At 42.4% G+C, this 19,534-nt stretch overlaps 1 protein-coding gene across 2 annotated transcripts in view; it reads left to right on the top strand.

The window, feature by feature from the left end:
- PIK3AP1 (phosphoinositide-3-kinase adaptor protein 1) overlaps nt 1-19,534 on the top strand; it is a 41,069-nt gene that overhangs the window by 2,595 nt on the left and 18,940 nt on the right. The window contains exons 1-3 of one of the 2 annotated variants that reach the window (XM_064662706.1): nt 1,398-1,513; nt 7,224-7,640; nt 19,102-19,250. In XM_064662706.1, the coding sequence (XP_064518776.1) occupies nt 1,501-1,513; nt 7,224-7,640; nt 19,102-19,250 (579 nt within the window). In that variant the 5' untranslated portion in view covers nt 1,398-1,500. Of the gene's footprint in view, nt 1-1,397; nt 1,514-7,223; nt 7,641-19,101; nt 19,251-19,534 lie in introns of those variants that run through there. The other variant, XM_064662707.1, reaches the window with a different exon arrangement.

Here is a 19,534-nt window from a genome sequence, read left to right as displayed (position 1 = left end):
TCTGCCAGCCCTTTGTGTGATACTGCAAGACTTTAAGGAGAGAAAGAATTTAAAAGCTCATTTCATAAGATCATGTTGAAATCCTCGTCTAACATCAGAGAGATGATTTTCTTTTTAACTTTTTATATTGGAAGTTAGAAGACAAACAGCTTTACAAGTCAAATAATGTGGAACAATTATAAAGTCATACATGTGGTTATCCATCTGTTTCAATAGTTTTTAATATATGTTTACTATTCCATAATAGTAAATTAATTTGGCTAGAGACTCTAGTTTCCAATTAGTTAACTTTTGTCCTTCAGATAAATCCCAAGTAGGTTCTGCATTGGCACATTTCTCCAGTGTCCATGTGTTCTTTATTGTCATGTATGTTTTCTTCTTTGCATACCTGAAGTTTCTCATAAGGCTGTGCTCAGAAAGTGCTTTCTGTCCTGGTATTTCCTTATTGTGAGAGCAAACACTGATTTTGGAAGACAGGCTGCAGCACACAGTTCGTAAGCTTAAAATGGGTTTTGAGTAAAGAATGATTTGGAGGTAACAAGAGAGTTTGACCAGCTTCTAAGAGTTGATTAGTAGAAGAGTTGGTTCCTTTCTGCTTGTAGCCGGCTCAGTTCTGACATTGGTGTTGGTGACACTAAGCTGCATTCAGAATGTCCACCTGACTGCTTGAGAATGACTGCCTTGACTGGGAAAACAGATTATAAGGAGTCTGTTTTTGCTGTGCTAAGTGCATCAGTGGTGCTTGGCAAAGAAATGTTTCGGAATCCAAATCAGTGCAAGTGTTTTTTCTAAGTTTGCAAAGGAACAGGCAGAATTTGTGCTTTGCCTCCAGCAACAAAATTAATAAATTGAATCTCGCTTTCTGAACTCTAAGTGTCCTTCCACTGCTTATTTTCTGTGTACTCAAACATGAGCATAGTCATACGGAATTTTGTAAATCTAATTTGAAAGGCAGCATCTTCTAGATGAAAACCCATAACATCAAGCTGCTTCATTCTACGTGGAACAACTTGCTTTTCCCCTAGGAGTTTTCCTTGCCCATTAGAGACGGAAGTCAAAACCTAAGTTAGCGGTATGCATAAAGCAGGTTTCGCTTGTTCTCTTCCACAATTCTTTCTCCCAGTTTCTCGTGACTAAGGATACGGAGTTTCTGTGTCACCGTAACACAACTTTTCCTCGTTGTAGCGCTGTTTCCTCGGCCACCTATGGAGAATGTGCCTGGAGCCAGCTGGGAAAGGCAGTGTCTTTCCCTGCTGGGGAAGAGTCCCGCCGAGTCCCGGGAAGGCGACGCGCGGCGGGGCGGGAGCGGCCCGTGCCCGGCTCCGCAGGGGGCGCCCCCGGCGCGGCGGGCGGGCGGGAGGCGGGGCCGGGAGGGGCGCGGGGCCGGGCCGAGCCCCCTGCGAGCGGGGGGCGAGGACGCGGTACCGGGGTGGAACTCCGCTCGGCTCCGCCGGCGATGTGAGGGAAGGGAAGCGGCTCTTTCCCCGCCAGCCCCGGACCATGGCAGCCCCCGGTAGGTGCCGCGGCTGTCGCCCCGGTAGCCGGGCGGAGCGGCGGGGCTCGTCCGCACGGTCCTGCCGCGCTGCCCGCGCTGTGCCCGCTGTGCCCCGGCGGGCCGGGGCTCCCCGCGGCCGTGCGGTGCGGTGCGGGAGCGGCTGTCCCCGCTCGGTGCCGGTACTTGGGGCGTAGCGGAGCCCTGTCCGCTCCCGCCGGCGGGGCGGAGCTGCTGCGCGGCTCTGCGCGCCCCGGGCGCCCCGCTGCTGGGGAGAGGGGAAGGAGGGTCCGCTCCCCGAGGTCAGGGGAACCCCGGGGCTCTTCGGAGCAATGCTGGCTCCTTTGTTGGCTGTTTTCTTTCTACCTTGCCTTGCTTCACTTGGCTTGAGTTCAGGGCAGGTGCTGGCAGAGCTGTCCTGCGTCTTAAACGCACTTCGGGCTGGCAGATCGGCGAGCTCTAAGGGAGGGTGTTCCGTAGAGGAATCTGTCCCGGTCCGTCTTTACTGCTCATGTATTTCTCTGTGATGTTTTATAGATAAGTCAGCTCTTCCTAAATACGGCTTTATCCCCCTGCACTGCGCTTCCTTTTGGGGGTATGACTTGGTGCCCCTTGCGATAGTGTCTCAGGATCACAAACTGAGTTAGGTTGCCATAATTGAAAATGTTTTAGCTAACATATGTGCAGGCAAAGCTACCTAGAACAGAGTTGTAAACTCAAGGGGACAAGGGGTTTGGCCTGTATTGTGTAAGTCTTGCTAATGCCCAGTGTGCAAGTTCCTCTTCTTGCAGGGAAGTGTATGTTTTATCTAAAAAAGGAAAAACGTGCCATTCTCAGGGTGTGAAGTAACGTTTGCGTTTCACTGGCGCGTATCTCCTTGTGATGTAAAAATAAACTAAACGGAGGCCTCAGGAGACTTGTGGGCAAAACTACTTTTCTCCTTATAAATGGAAGGTGATTTCACAGAGACTCTTAAAAATAGAACAGCTGTAGATTAACATATCATAATGCAAATCTTGTGTTCCTATCGCTGAAGTTTGGTTTGCAGAAGTTTTATCTGCTTTGATTCTACTATTTCCTCTTGCTTGTTTGCAGCACTTTATTTAAAGTGAAGGTTTTCTATTCCAGTCAAGGTAAGAAGTCTCACTAGGATGTTAATAATTATTGCAAGTGATCACTATTACTTTGCATTCCATCTATGCAAAGAAGGCATTTATTTCCTCATACATCACTTAAATACACACACTTCAGACGCTAAAATATAAAAGGTGCTGAGGACTTCTCTTAATGGCCCACCAGTAGTTTCTATCACCTCTTGGAAGTGCTCTCTCTTTTAAAGAATTTTATTATTAAGACACCTTGAGTTGGGTTTTATTTATACCATAGGCAACTGCCTTTCATGAAGAGGGATTTTTATTTTGGACTGCAATATTTGTGTATCTTCCACACAGGGGAATCTCAAACCAAACTGGAGCAGGCTACATAATGCTTTTCTTATGTAGTCAGAATCAGAGGTGGCTTTTTTCTAGCAGATGAAAATAGATTTGCTCACCACTGTATGCGTTCATCTGAGCTGGAGTAAAGGATTTGTGTCTCAGTTTTTTACCTGATCTGTGGACAATGAGAAATCATGATCTACTTATGAGAGGTATGTGAAAGATGACACAGAAAAGCTGTGTATTAGTACAGGCCCTGAATTTTCTTTATGGGACCTATAAGTACAGTTGAAAACTTTATGATCTGTAAATTGAAAAAGGTCAAACCCTTTGGCTTGTGGAATGAAATAGTAGATAATAACAGTTGATATTGTAAGATGTAGTCTTACCCAGAGCTGATACGCCAACTTCCCGCAGTTATTCTTTATCTATTTCAGTGGCAATCAGAACCTTATGATGTGGCCATAAACCATTATCCCATGTGTGCTCTTAACTTGAAGACTGTCACCTTACTACTCTCAGACATGTCTGCTTCTCAGAGAGGGACTATGAGGACATGACACAGTCTGTCACTAGAGGATACTTCTATTCTTGCCATGGGCTCCAGTGATTTTTACTGAATTGTTTCATCCTCTTGCGTTCTGCATGCAGTTTGTAAGCTAGGGGAAAGCTTTGTATTGTGTTCTTTGTCTGTTATTTAGTCTGTGGGCCTTACCCCTCAGTTAGTGTTCTTAGGCATTTGTATAATACTGGCTTGTAATCTCATCACTCTGTTATTATTGCTGTATAATAGAGTGTGCAACTAAGCACTGAAGAGGCAGTTACAGCTGGAAAGGAGTACAGAGGTTATGGTTTATCATTGCAAACTGCAACAGAACTGCACCTTCATGATTTTCTATGAAATAAATAAATATGCCCTGCAATATTATTAATAGTGCTGGTACTTTGTAAACGGAGGCAAAAGTAATTTTAATACCCTAAATTTAGGAGTGCAGAAATAAGGCATTGTTAAAATTTAAACTAGATTACTCTTGAGAGCGTGAAAGATTATTGAGATAGTCAGCTGGCACAAGTCTTTCATCATCATGCTATTTTATATATTTTTCATATATTTCTGACTTTAATTGAAAACTTCTCTCTGTTTGTTTTTCCAAAACCATCCTGTCAAAAGCATTGTCAAAGCATCTAAGGTCAAGGTTTAAGGAAATAAAATGTTTGGTTTTCACCTAGGTATTCCCCTATCTGTGTACAGTAGGCAGAGTATACATTGTGCTTTGAACTGTGCTCTGTGAATTTTTCTGTAACTGATGTGTGAAGAATTGTGGAAAAAAATGCTTTGTATTCTTCATTACACTTTTCCATGAGGACTGGACAGTAGTTGGTGCTGCAAAGGGAGCAATTTGGGTAGACAAATAATAGCGGTATCCGGGAAAGTGACTCCTGTGTCATCTTTCTTTTAAAAGAGAATGTTGCAATTGAAGTTATTTCTAGGTTTTTGTTTTATTTGAAGCAGTTCCAATGCTGACTAAAGCTTATTTAGCTCTGCAAGACCCACTTCCAGTATTTTTACTTATGAACATAGAGTGTTTCTTTGGCTGTAAAGGTGGAGTCAGTAATTTTATTTCTCAGTTCTCCTTTTAGGAGCATTGTTCCTCAGTTTGTCATGTAAGTGTAGAAGGCTGTAGGAATTGAGGTAAGAGGGCCTGAGGAGAGCTGGCACAGCTCTGTTAAGGGGAATGGTGCACCTGTAGAGCAGCATTAGTTAGGGAATCAGTACCTTTCCTAAACACTGGGTGAAGTTCCTTGCTGCTGGATGCAAAGGCTGCGCTGCTCTGGCAGGGAACTTGCAGTGAGTCTGTCAAGTTTGCATCTTTTGTGTACATATCAGAGAATGGAGGCTTTCTCAGATACTTAGTGCCACTGCAGTGCAATGCATTTTTTAAATCAGTGGCTCCTCCACCCTGTCTCCAAGCACAGCTGCTTCCTTTCATTGAAGGGCTGGAGAAGGGCCTGTTGGCTAACAGGTTTAGTTGTGGAAGCTGTGCACTTTTTAAAGACGAATGATAGGATTAGGTGTTCCATTTTACAGAACATTAAAATGCCTGGGAGGCCACTACTGATTTTCCCAGAGACTAGAGGTGGGACTTCTCCCAGAGAGTGCTAGGGCAGGACTTTAGGAGCCTTGGGCACACCTCAGAGAGTCACTGTGTGGCCTCCCCATCTGTTGAGATTGGGCTTGGCTGACCGTGATGCAATGCGTGGGCTCCATTCTCAGCAGACAGTTGTGCTGTCCTTTCCCACTGTACTGCACGTAAATCAGCACATGACTGTGCAAGCAGAAGTCTGTGGAACATCTCCCTTTCTAGAATAACACTTGAATTCTGCTTGGTTTTCTTGTTTTTGCTCATGTGATTCTGTGATCTTTGTCAGGTGGTGTTCAGCTACCACTGTGATATTTTGTCGATAGTGGTGCACTCACTGGTGTGAAAGCCATCTTTTTTTTCATAGCAGTTCTGCACTCTTAATTTAAAGGTCCCAATGTTTTGAGTTCTTTTGGCTGCTTTATGAGTTTGCTGGATTCCCTCCTTTGGGAATGCTGTCTCCTACAAGCCTCCATCTGGGGTCAGGAGCTGTGTTTGCTCAGAAATGTGCAGCTGTCCTAGTGAATACTGAAGAACTGCACTGTCCATGTTCTCCACAGCTAGGACATCATCCTTTCACTGTTAGAGTCTTCCCATTTATGCAGGTAACCATAACACTATTTGTTGAGCACAGAGCACATCTCCATGCTTTACTTTTCAACTGTATCACTTTTGTTGAACTACAGTTTAAAGCTGCTAATTGTATAGTTTAAGGCTGGAGTCCCTCAGCCTAGACATAATTTCAGCCTTAATTTCTTAATGAAAGTTCTGGAAAAGGTGGTAGAATAAAGTCTTTGGAGGCTGTGCAATTTTGATTGAATTTTCATATGCTCGCTGCAAAACTGTCATCTTCAGTTCTGGTAAATTCACTCTCTGCAGGTCCTCTTTTTGGCATGCCAAATTTTAGGCATTACCTTTGACTTCAATTAGGAAAATCTGCCTTTGCTTGCTTCTGGATGGATATGGGTTGGAAATGTTGACAATTTTAAAGAGTCAAACTGGAATTAGAAGAAGACAATTTGCTAATAAGGTTTGAAATGCTCAGCTCTGAAATCTACCATGGGACTAGAGCCGCAACCTCAAATTTGGGTAAACTTCTTCCCAGGTAAATGGGAAAATTAAATTTAGACTTAAAGGTTTTCCTGGGATTGGTGGGAGAGCACTGCATCATGTCCTGCTGGTTCAGTCTGCATCTGCTCTTCTTAGCAAGCTGGTAGCAGTTTTAAAAATGCTTTCGTTCCAGAGCACAGAAATGTATGAGTCTGTAGGTAGAAGCTATCTCTAGAGAATTATGGAAGAACTTAACTTTGGTGATGATATTTTGGGCTGTGTTATGGCCCCACTATTGTATTTATTCTTTCCCTCTGAAGAGAGGGTTTGTCTTGCCAAAATTGTTGGGAAACCGTTGTATGACAGCTCTGGGGGAAGGACTCTAATGCAGGCTTGCAAAATGCGTGAAGACTGAATGACAGAATTGCTGCTCTGTGAGCACTGGGGCTGGTGTACCCTAAGTTGCATGCATACTTTGCAGGCAGTTTGCTTTCTGCTGCAATGAGAGCAAATGTCTAACACCATGGAAGCATAGTGACTTCCTGTATGCATGGTGGGACCTCATTTAAATAAAGGACTTTCTTATTTTAGGTGTGTTGTTTAGTGAATGCTCCACTTAATCATGTAACTGATCATGTAATGAGGATGGTTGCAGTTGTGTTGCACAGAGCCTCTCCTTGCCTAAAATGATTTAACTTTGTACACAAAGGTGAACTCTCCTTTTCAAGCTAGGTTGTTTTGGAGGTCTGGTTTTTGTGGTTTTTTATTTTCCATCAACATGCTTTAAATCTGTAAATCTCGACATGTAGTTTGCTTCACTTGAAACTACATAGGAAACACTCTTCTTTGTAGGAGAGTCTTTTGAGAATGAGAAAACTACTTAAATTTTGGTGGAGTAGATGGAAGTAGGAGTTCATCTACCCTTAGAATTCCTCTGTTTCTGTGAACACCTCACTTTGGATAGAACTACTGTTCTTTTGAAGTGCTTTGTAGCTTTTGACAGGAATTACAGAGACAGAGCTGTGGGGATTTTGTTGCAAAGCTGTGGGTCAGTGCATGCTTTGAATTTAATCTTTTTTCTGTGATGATCTTGCCTCTGTACAGGAACCCCTGGAGAATATGATGTGCTGATTGTGTATGCAAGTGACGCTGCTGAATGGTGTCAGTACCTCCAGAACCTCTTCCTCTTTACTCGGCACATTCGAAAGCATCGGATTCTGACCTACCAACTGGAAGGCGAGTCTGCCATTTCCCCCCAGGAGCTGGACCTGTTCAGCAGAAGTCGGAGCATCATCCTTTTGCTTTCTGCAGAGCTTGTGCACAGTTTTTATCTTCCTCACGTCCTGCAGAGCCTTCAGGAAGCTTTATGGCCCCCGTGCAAAGTAGTCAAGCTGTTCTGTGGTGTTACGGACTGTGACGACTATTTGACCTTTTTTAAGGACTGGTCTCAGTGGCAGGAACTCACAAATGATGATGAGCCTGATGCTTACCTTGCAGCTGTCAAGAAGGCTATTTCAGAAGGTAAGATGGTAGCCATGAAGTTGTGCTTCTGGTCAGGAGTTGGAGGAGGGGATGCATCGTTCTTATTTTAACACTGTTAATGTTCTTTACTGAAATAGAAAACTAAAGCACATTGTGCAACTCTTGTAAACTAGGAATTTTTACTTGGAGGTTTTTCTATGCCTGGTCAATTGGTGCCTAATTCAGAGAAGTTTACCAGTGACTCACAGAGAACTTCTGAAGTTGAGGTTGTCATAGGTGCCTAGTTTTGAAAGCAAATAAAAAATTAATACTTTACCTTTAGTGTTCTGCCTGTAAATATTGTGCCCTGAAATTTATTGACCCAAATTACTGGAAAAATGTCTTCTATGTATTTAATTTAAGGAAAAGAATTATCTTTTCTTTAAGACTTGCTTTTCTGTCATACCAGAACCAAAATGAGGTTGTCTAATATGTATTCTATAGCAGTGGACCTAAAATCAGAGATGTAACCACATGGTAACAGATTAGCTTGTTACCTGTGATGGAAAGGCAGAGATTAATTTGAGAATTGCACTGATGGCCTTAAAAATAGTACAACCAGTCTGAGAGTGATCACCTTGTAACTAGCACAGAAGTATTAACAGCTGGAAATTATAGAAGCCCAATGTACTGAGTTTTAATTGATTCAGAACTTTCTAAAACTCTATAAGTGTGTAGTATTTCTTTCTGTTTCTCTTGAAATGAAGATGGAGAGCTCCGGGGAGTCGTCCTGGTCAAGGTGTTTTTATGACATTACCGTATGTAGGTTTATAGTATTCTTTGTCAGCCTTAGCAAGATTGGAATCTTGCAGTTGCATCTTGAACTAAGATTTGTTTCTGGCAGAAATGAGGCAGTGCAGTCTTCTAGTGTGTCTAGTGTTTTGTGCATAAAGATGCTTTATGCTGGGATAACAAGTGTAATATCCACGATAAAAAATTTATCACTGTAAAAATAAATTGTGCAAGTCACGATCTTGGCTGAAATGGTCCCCCTGAAGGAAGATAATTTAGGGATTATGCTGTAGATGTCATTCTCAGGTAACCAGATCACAACAGATATTTCTTAGTAAATTTTTAAAATCTGCATAAACTGAAGTTTGCATTTCTCTTTCACACACCTCTAAACCATCTTGGATTTCCAAGGCATAGCCTAGAACTAAAGTAGTCTGGCTCCTTTGCTTTCAGTCTGGAAGAAAAAAAACAACAGTGGCTGAACTTTTATACTCTGAAAAATAAAACTGAACAGAGATTAAATTAGCTTTTCTGTCACTTTCTAGCAAAAGCAAAAGTTTACTTACTGTTTTTCTCCAAACTTGGAGCATGGCACCAATGTTTTATTGATTTTTAAATATGCTATTCAAAGTTGGGGAGGTTTAAACATCTCACTGGATGTGAGTGTTAGTGGCTTTACTTAATATGTCTGAGGATTGTCAGAGTTATTTTAGGCTAGACTAGGAGTAAGTTCTCATGTAGTTGAAGAGTGTGTGAGAATACAAAGGGATGTTGATCCTGAAATCTTTTCCCAGAGCCAGCTCTCACCAGTCTCTTTAGGCTTGCTGCATTTTGAGCAGCAATTTAGTGGGCTGCCTGTCAGACATCTGTGTCAAAACTTCTTTAGGGAAAGGCTCTACAGGCTGACTTTTCCCAGTTGGACGTAGAGTCCTTCTCCAGACGTGCTATCTGTGCTGCAAGTTAGCATGTGCTGAAAAGAACTGTGCTTTAGCTTTACTTAAATGGTGTTTTGAAGGGGAGATTGTGCTTTGGATTTTTGTTGTTGTTTCTACATCACAAAAAAAATCAGCTTATTTTCTGTTTTCTCACTTTAATAAGCATACATTGATCTCAAACTGACTTCAGCGAATCTAGAAAATATTTGACTGAGAGAAAAAAATAAGATAAAACCAAACTCATTTGCTGTGGAATCTACTGTAGCATGTTCCAGATAGTTTGGTACACAAAGATTCAGAATTTCTGGACTTCTGTGACTGTTATGAGAGTCCTACCTGATGAGAGCTGTCACTTGCCTGCACCGTGCACAAAAGAGCAGTTGCAAAGGCAAACCATCTGGTCTCATGCTGACTCTTGTGAAGGAAGAACCTAATTAAGATGGACTACTTTCATGGCCAAAGTATTTGGATGAATGTATCAGATCCTACTTCTGTGTGGGGAAAAAAATGACTCTGTGACCTCTTCCATTATATGATTCTACAGACCACGTTTTGTGAATGGCCTCAAATGCAAATGTTTTGATGTTTCCTCTGAGGAGAAGTCAGCCCCAGGTGGACATAGTTCCCTTTTTGGGTGAAACTGTGAAAACTTTCTTCTTGTTTGGTAATAAAAAAAATAAATCTGCCTTTCAGTTTGATTATGGCCAACCCCAGCATGAGTGACTTAAGGTACAAGTGTTTGTGACAGCAGACCTCTCCCAAAGAGAAACACAACCTGTGCTCTGCTCCCAGGACTTCATTGTTAGGATTTTAGAGGAAGTCAGGGGCTCTTAGAAGGTCTTAATTAAATCACAGCAGACTGTGAACTTTTCCTGAGAAAGGCAGCCCTCAGTTCTTACAGTGCTTAGCAGAGAAAGTTTGACATTATTTGGGTCTGGTTGTCTTTCTCTGGGAAATACTTCTCTTCGCGTGCGTTCACCAGTACTTCTAACAGCAGTGTCAGCACACGCTGAAAAACTAAGCCTGATGCTAAAATGGCTGAACTTCAGCTTCCTAATTGCTGAATCCTGAGCTAGTGGGGCATGTGAGACAGGATACAGTGAGGGCAAGTTCTGCTGAGGCTGCACACTGGCCCTGCTCAGGCTGTGCTGTTGCCTCTAGTACAGCTGTTGGTTGCAGTTTAGGGCATCATGGGAACATGACACCCCCAGACATCACATGCTGAAGCCTATTTTAATTTTTATTAGTTTGATATGAATTCAGAAATGAGGAAGCACTCATCTAGCTTTGTTGAAAACTGTGCTGACACTGACTCTTGCTGTTTTGTTGATGGGGTATTTTCAGTTCTACAGTTTCTCAATTCTGGCAAAATACAGAGGGCACGAAGGTTTGCATTTGCAGGCACTCCTGTTATCCCTGGGGAAGTTTTTCAGGTTATGCAATAGCTGTGCTAAGAACATGGAAATCGTAGAATTATTAAGGTTGGAAAAGATCTCTGAGATTGAGTCCAACCATTAACCCAACACTGCTAAGTCCACTACTAAACCATGTCTGTAAACACCACATCTACAAGTTTTTTGAACGCTTCCGGGAATGGTGATCCCACCATTTCCCTGGGAAGCCTATTCCAATGCTTGACCACCCTTTCAGTGAAGAAATTTTTCCTGGTATCCAATCTAAACCTCCCCAGGTTCAACTTGAGGCTGTTTCCTCCTGTCCTATTGTATATTGCCTGGGAGAAGAAATCACCCCCCACCAGTGTACAGCCTCCTTTAAAGTAGTTGTAGAGAGCAGTAAGGTCTCCCCTGAGCCTCCTTTTCTGTAGATGAAACATCCTTGCTCAGGATGTGTCTGTACAAGCCAGCTTGGGTCTGGCAGGGTGTAGTCACCAGCCAGGTGTAGTGACCACCCTGCTACTTCATCCCTCTTGTCTGGCTTGTGATATAAAACCATGCTGTGCTGTGCGCATTAAGCAGCTGGGAATCTGTGCCACACAGTCGAAATCAGTGACCTTTCTCTTCCTCATATATTATCAAAGCTCAGTTGACATTTCAATTGCTTCTGTTTATTTGAGCCACATACCTATATTGTCTTGAAACATTTCAAATTTCTTACTTTAAAAGCTGATGTTTCCAAAGCATTTATTAATTCATCAGTGACTTTGAACTTGTATCCAAGGAGATTCTTGCAGGTAAAAATACAGGGAAGTCGTCATCTGCCTGAGACTGCTAAGGTGATACCTGAATGTGACAGCAGCTGTGCACTGTGCTGCTGAAGGAAAAGTGCAGCCCTGGCTGTGCAGAGCTCTTGTGCAGTGAAACAGACAAGAACAGAAGATGAGTACCAGCAAACTTTTTGTGGGTCAGAAGTGGGTAAAAGGAGTTGTATGGTGAATATGGAGGACAGCAGGCAGTTAGAAGGAAGATGAGAATTTTTCTGGAGCTCTGAAGATCAGGAAGAGCTGGAATGTTGCTCCACCTAGTGAGGGGCTCACTGAGAGATGCCAGAGACCAAGGCAGTGAGCTTTTTTGAGAGGGAAATGACATAACAAAAATTGCATAAGCTGTATCATTTTCCCTCCTGTTCATGTCAAAGAATTTAATTAAATTCCTGGCTTTCTTCTGTTGCACTGATGAAACCACAAATGAAACTTGAGAGCATATCACAGAATCATTCGGGTTGGAAGGCACCTTTTGAGATTATCTAGCCTAACCTTTCTGCTCAAGCATGGTCAGATAAAGCAGGTTGCCTGAGACCATGTCCAGTTGGGTTTTGGATCTCTCTGCAGGTGGGGACTCTGCAGGACTTCACAACCTCTCTGAACAGCCTATTCCAGCATTTGACCACCCTCAAGAGTAGCAGTGTTTTCTTGTGTTCAGATGGAACTTCGTGTGTTTTAGCTTGTGCACATTGCCTCTTTTCCTGTCAGTGAGCACTATGGAGAAGAGTCCCTGTACCTCTTTTTCACTCTCTCCTATCTTATCAATATAAGATCCCTCTGAGTCTTCTTTTCTCCAGGCTGAAGAGTTCCAGTTCGTGCAGCCTCTCCTCTTATGAAAAATCCTGTGGTCCCGTAATCATCTTTGTGGTCCTGTGCTGGACTCAAGCTGTAAAGATAAAGCAACCTTGTAGTAGGCTACTCGGAATTTAAGGTCAGGTTGGACAGATGCATGAGGTGTTCTCAAGTGTGTCTCAGCCCAGAGGGATGAAGTTGTAGTATGCAGGAGATTCTCTTTAGCCTGGCACTTCTGTAGTTATTTGATTGCTAACTTTTGCTAATAGCTGCCATTTAGGACTAGCGACCTAAATTGACAAGGAATTTTTAAGTTTGGCAGGAACTGCCATTTGGTGTTTACTTCTGGCTCTTAGTGCTCTGTGGAGGAATATATTCTGAGTAGTCATATCTCAGATAATTATGTTCAGCATTTATTTCTGCCAGCTTATTGCAGTGGCCTTGAAGACATGAGGTAGTATGCAGTCCTCCCTCCATTGCCCCCTTTTTATCCCTTTTTGAAGGGGAAAAAGTAAGTGAATTCTTAAAACTGTATTTTTCTCTGTAGTGTTGAAACAGAAGGATACGCTTCTTCAACCCTGCTCTTTGAAGAGGAACGGGTGAGGTATTAGTCAGCCCTCTGGGTGCAAATGAGAGTCCACTTTGTTATATGGGAGCTCAGCAGCCTGGCTGGTTCTCACTGCCTGTCAAGGACAGGAAACTCTGACACCCTTGCACAGGAGTTAAGGTTGAGAGAACATGCTGGTAGCATGCCTCTCACTGCAGATGCTTGTGTGGGTATAAATGACTGATGCTGGGAACACAGAGACTTCAGAGATCTGGTTAAAGCAAGTGGAGAACCCTTAACTAAGTCCCCAAGTGATACTGAGATAATGTGTGAATGTCCTTATTCATCTGTAGCAAATGGGATCAAGCAGTTGAAACAGTCTTCCTAGCTGCAGGATGGATGAACTGTTTGTCATCAAGGTGTTTCATAAAGTCCTAGTTTATGCACATTAAAAGCAGTACTTCATGGCTTGTCTTTCATGACAGTATAAAATTCAAGCAGTGCTAGCATAAGTGCATACAAGTTTTCTAAGCAGAGACAATAAAATGATAGCCCAAAAATAGTAAAGTACAGAGACTGATGTGGTTAGGAAGTGTCAAGCTATAATAGTCTTCATGCACATCATAAATACTAATATTTCTCTGTGGCTTGTGGTTCTGATAATCTTCTCACAGGTTGCTTTATGGTAGTGTCTAAAACCAATTCTGGGTATCTGCCAATGTGAACTGCAAGGCTTTAAAACACTTGCCCAGTGACCATCACTGATCACTTTCTTTCAAGTCTGGAACAGCTGCAGTGATTTCTGAAAAATCTTTGCAGAAGTGTGTGGTCAAACCAAAGATGCTTTACAGAGCGGGTCTGAAGAGATCCGTGGAACAGAATTCAGGTTCAAAGACCTTTACTGGGCACTTGGATGGTTTCTTGTTTCCAGGACTGCATTTTGTAGCATTTTCATGGCTGTTTGTTATTACCTCAGAAAATTTTTGACATGATTTTCAAAGGTGACTTGAGAATAACAGTGGATCTTGAGTTTCCCAGGGGGAAGTTTCATCAGTGGCATAGGCTGACCTTAGCATGGAGTGCTGAAAAAAAGTGGCCTGCCTCATTCTCCACCTTTCATCTGTCTGGATGATTAGGTGTGGCATTGGACTGCAAGGGTGGTATTCCAAGAGAGACAATTTGAAGGAGAGGGAGAGTGGGACTTCCGTTTCAGTAGTAATGTGGTTTTAAATCTACTGAAACCATTTGTAGAACCACACCTTCAGTCAAACAGTGATCTCATTGAATGTTTCCAAAGCAGCTACCCACCTCTCTATGGTGGAATTCCAGCTTTGAAGGCTTTTACAGGGAATGTTTTTTCTGTCATTCAGATGTTACACATTCTGCTTAAACTGAAACAAGGAGATATGACAAGAAGAGATACTGAATTGGCAAGTTGGATGTTCATGTTTCTTATCTGTGGCTGCTCAGGAAAACTTGAATCAGTGGTGGATGTAATGTGATTCTTGGCACTCTCAAAAGTCATGCATACGCTTTGTCAGTATGTGTTGTCTCCTTCTGGCATAGGTGATGGAAATGAACTATTCCAGCCTCTCTTTCTTGAGATTTTGGTCATGTACTCAATGTCTGTTGTTTGGGTGGCCAGAACCCTGCTTCCTCCTCAGAAACTCTTTCCTGCCTCTGTCCTGTTCCTGTGCACCCCAGCTAGTTCTTTAGGTTTATACACATAATCCTGTCATAAATTGACCACTAGACCTGTGAGACCCTCAGCAGAACTTTATGTAGTAAAATATACCTTATTTCCTGATGGAGAATGAGAAATAGTTTATTGTAGTTTCCAGCTTTACACAACATATGAAATATGACCATGTTCTTTGTAGAACCGAAAATCTGTTTGTAGGTGCTGTGCTGCTGCTTGGGATGAGGGGTTTGGAGAGAAGGGGAAGTTTTACAAAGTCTTACATTTTCCTGTGTTTTGTTCTTCTCAACTGCTGCCTTTCTGCTGTTTCTTTCCATTCTGTTGAAAGGGGAAATGTTGCTACAGTATAACTCAGTTTTGAGGGCTTATCACAAGATGTTTCACTCATGAGTGTTTATCTCCTTGATAAAGAGATTAGCATGATGAAAGATAACTTTCCCTGCTTTCCCTGACTTTCTTTTTGAGGAGTGGTCTGCCTTCTTTTTGCAAATGCAGCTGGCGTTGCTCTGGGAGACTAGGTCCTTGTTAGCATTTGGAAAAGGAGACTGGCCAATTGCAAGCTTCAAGTAAAAGCAGAAGCTCTCTTTGAGGGCCTTCCATCTTGCTCTGGGCATACTGGGGTAAAGTCTGAGGCCTCGTGAGAGGTAGTTGTCTCACCTGGCTGATGGACAGAATGGGAAGTGTTCATAGATGCCAGCTGGGAGTTGGTCCACACAGGCAGAACTTAGAGGCACACTGTTGCCCAGTTGTGCCATTTGCGTTACTGTCTGGATGACAGAGTGATCTGGACAGACTGCTGAGTCCTTCCAAGCATTCACGTGTCCCATGCTGTAAGGGCTGACTTGTGAAAAACCACAGCTGCTGGCTCCATGCCGATAGCCTGCCAGCTTAGCCAGGAGGAAATGGATGACAGAGCGAGCTGTGAGGGCTCTACAGCAGCAGGCCAAAATAACTGGCTGCTTCATGTTTGCTTCTAAAAGTGCTAAATGGCTCTTGAAACACATGTCCATACCTCCATTTTCCCTGGGTTTTTCTCTGGGGTGAGTTTCTGCAGGGCAGCTGTGCAGGGAGCTCTGCAGGGCGGGCAAGAAGGGCGTGGGGCTGCTCTCTGCAGCTCAGCCACTGACACTTCCCGGAGGGGGGCATGTTCTTCAAGGGGAAATGTGGTCGGGTTTCTTGGACCGCATCTCCCCCGCTTGCTGCTTGTTCTCACAAGTATTTCACAGACTGTCAAGTGAGGCCTGAGGTAGCCTCCATTTAAAGGGGAACAGAAAGGCAGAGCCACGAGCTGTTGACCTACAGCACCTGCTCATGGAGAAGCTCAATTCAGGTATTCACTTACCTTTCTAATAAGTCTGTTGATCTCCTCAGTGATGGCCTCTCCAACATGGGTATTATTGTAATAATATAATTGCTGAATCTGTATATGCAAATAGGTTGTGATTACTGAAGTATCTTATTGAGTAGAAAGCCTGATCTAACAATGCTTTAGAGCATGGATATTATCGAATGTAATGGGATGGTTTCCTCTTCCAATTCTTGCAGGTTCATGAGTCAGTCAGTAGTACGTGATTGGAATTTGAGAGATGAATCATAGGATCATTTCACTGCTTATGTGGGAATTTGGTACTTTGCAATTTCAGTATTTTCTGAATGAAAAAACAGATGAGTAATTCATACCCGAAACTCGGAATGCCTGTTCCTTCAGCTGTTAATCCAATTACTGATTAACATTGCTTGTTTCTTCCTGTATTACCTAACAGCTCTGTGCTCACATATGACCTCTGGGTAGCCACCTCTGTTACAAGAATGCGGAAGTGCAGGACAGGGTCAGGCAGTGCCAGAACTTCCTAAAAGCCCCAGTTATTCTTTATCTGTTAATTTGTTTCTAGTATCAAATAACATCATTAAAGCAGAGAGACCAGGGGCTTGTTCTCTCCTTGCCCCCTGTCTTATCCGTGCTTACTGTAGATGTTGTAGCTGAGATCCACAGCTTTAGGTTTAATTTTTCTCTGAAAAGGACCACATGTTGGTCAAATGAGGTAAAAATTACCACACTAATGGTTCCATATCGGGTTGGGGATGATACCCTGAGGATCAGGATGCTGGCAAGTGTCCATTTGTGCATATGTTGCAGGAACATTAATGTTTTGTTGTAATTTGGTCATCACTAGCTCTCTCATCTGCTGTGAGCTTAGTTGTTCTGATTTAGTCATATTGGAAGAAACCAACAGCAATTACAGAGAGACTATTCTAGTAATAGTTGCCTCTTCTCTTCCCCAAAATACATGACATCTTGCTCTGCATATGCCAAATATCATGTAAGGGAAGGATGTGGGACCAGTGCTGTATTTTCTCCTGTGTGCAGCTGGGCAGCCTGGCATTCCCAGGTGGGAGTAGTGCATGTTTCTCTCAGAGAAGGGTTCCCAAAATGTGTGTGGCTCTTGCAGCTGATGACTTTGAACAGTATAGATTAAAATATTGAGTTAAGGAATATAAAGCCTTAGTTCATTTTCTCTAATACTTGGTACCACTGTTTAAAAATCTGAAAGACCACGTTCAGTACAGCCTTTAGCCTTGCGTCAAAGTAGTTGTTTAGTCAAATCTTCAGACTTGTGTTGGTGCAGTATTAAAATCCGTTTGCTAAATTACATGCATTGTTTTAGGTTTGTTTAAGAAATGTCAATATTAGTGGTGATACCTTACTTGAACTTCAGAGCTGTAAATTTTTGGCTCCATTCTTTCTACAGCAAACATTAAGGCAGCAATCTACTTGTACTCATGTGAGTAGGCTTAGTTGCTATGTGGAGAGTTTCACATACTTAAAATGTGTGTGCACCGCTGTTTGTGACAAAAATTTCAACTGAATGATTTGCTAAAGTTTTGTGGCTTAAAACTTGTCTCCAGAAAGTGAAGTTGATTTATTCTAAGTCCTAAAATCCCATTTAAATGTATAGAAAATATATATTAAAAAAAAAAATGTGTGACAAAGAATTTCAAATATCTTAAGTTTAAGTCTTTGATGATAATAATAATAATAATAATAATAATAATAATAATAATAATGATGATGATGAAGAAGTCTAGATTTAAATTCCTGACTGACTTCTAGCTTCAATGTTTGAAACAAGGAGGACATGAACTCCTAGTGGTGGCCTGCTTTTACTAACTTTGGCTCTCCTGATTTGTGGAAAATTAATGTACTTGGAGGTTGAGAGATTCTGAGTAAAATCAGAACTCTTGACAGCTTCACGCTATGGATGCCACAGGTTCCACAGCATGGTTGGTCACTTAGGTCTTTCTCCTCAGGAGTGAGCATTTTAAATAGAACATTTCTTACTAATATAAAAAACTCTGTCAGTCCAAATCTGAGGTTTTATCTAGTAAATAATTTGTACTGCTTTTTACAGATGTGTTTTTATACTAAGTAGTAAATAACAAATAACTTCCAAAATGTTGTCTTAAATTCTTGACTGCTCCACAGTTTTCCAAAGTTTGGGAAATTTTGGTCATGGGAGATAGTTTTAAGAATTCATGTCAGTCTTCTGACAAGATGAAGTCAGTGACTTTCACCCCATGTTCTGGGAGACAGAGGGGAAAAAACCTGGTGGGAACCATGTGAATCAAGAAGTAGAAACTAGCTAAAAAAGTGTTCGCTTTGTTTCCTTTCTCTAGTTGAGAAAAGTATTTCCTGGCAGGGGTAAGTAATCTATTTTAGTTCTGGCTAGGGTTGTTGTTTTTTTTCCAGTCAGTGGTATCAATTCAGTTTGTTTCCACTTCCATCAATATCCGTGCTCGTTTTGGGAAATGGGAATGACAACATTGTTTTGTACACACTTACTGTAGGCTTACATGCGTTTACTTCTACTTCTACTCTTGAGACTATTCAGGTAAAGTGCTGTTACTTTCGATGCAAAGGCTCTGGTACATTTCAGCTTTGCTCTTGTATAGATACTGGAGCTTATAGTTGTGGCTCAAGGAACAGAACCCCTTCATACTACTGCCTCATGTTGTATTTTTTGATGCAATAATGAACTTGGGAGTTTGGGTGAGCAGCATAAGCAGGGTTGAGAAAACTGAAGATGCCACTGAAATGACAGAAAAGTTCATTTTCATCATTTACTTTAGGAAAGGAAGACTAAAGGCTGCTGGCCATCCTACAGTGTATCAGAGTGCAGCTGGAGTCAGTTGACGATCATTCTTACATTAGACATTCACATACTAATTTTCCTATCTAACATGAGAGGAGACTATGCATCTCAGCAAAGAGTGGCATTGTTGTTTGTTTTGTAAGCATATTCAGTGCTATTCCACCACTTTTATGTCTTTGTGAATCTTCCCTGGAAAACCTCTTAAGGGAAAAAAAGAGGAAGCTCTGTAGTTTCCCTTTCTTCAGCTAGATCCCCTTTTATCTTTGAGAGGAATGGCAAGTTCCACCCTACTAGCTCCCTGGCCGTTTCTCAGGATGGATGTGTGTGATAGGCATTTTCAGCAAAGGGGAGTGATGTAACAAGACTCTCCATGCTTTATTTTAGACTCCGGCTGTGACTCTGTGACTGATACAGAAACAGAAGAGGAGAAGAATCCAGCTCACTTCCATAAACTTGCCATGAGTGAAGAACACAGATCATCCAAGAGCACTGGGGACCACCCAGTGGTGCAGCCTGACCGCATACAATGTGGGGTACTGTATGTCTGCTCCTTGGGCTGTGTTCTTACCGTGTGCTGATGCAACCCATTATGCTGCTCTGTAATGGTCAGCTTTACAGGCCTGGGAATTAGTCCTGAATTCATTTTCTGTCTCCTTCCCTCTCAACCCCCTGTCCTCAATGTCTGTTTCATGAGCTTGGTTCCCTAGGCCCAGGAATAACTTGGTAACATGCAGTGCTCAGTGCAGTGGAGGCTGCAATGTCACTGGTTGACAGTCTCATTAACACAGATGCTTGGCTTGTGTGCTGTGAGGCAGAT

The sequence above is a fragment of the Pseudopipra pipra genome, chromosome 8 (assembly GCF_036250125.1).
Source record: "Pseudopipra pipra isolate bDixPip1 chromosome 8, bDixPip1.hap1, whole genome shotgun sequence".
NCBI classification, from domain to species: Eukaryota; Metazoa; Chordata; class Aves; order Passeriformes; family Pipridae; genus Pseudopipra; species Pseudopipra pipra.
The sequence above is the reverse complement of the archived record's forward strand: the minus strand, read 5'-3'. Positions and strand labels throughout refer to the sequence as shown.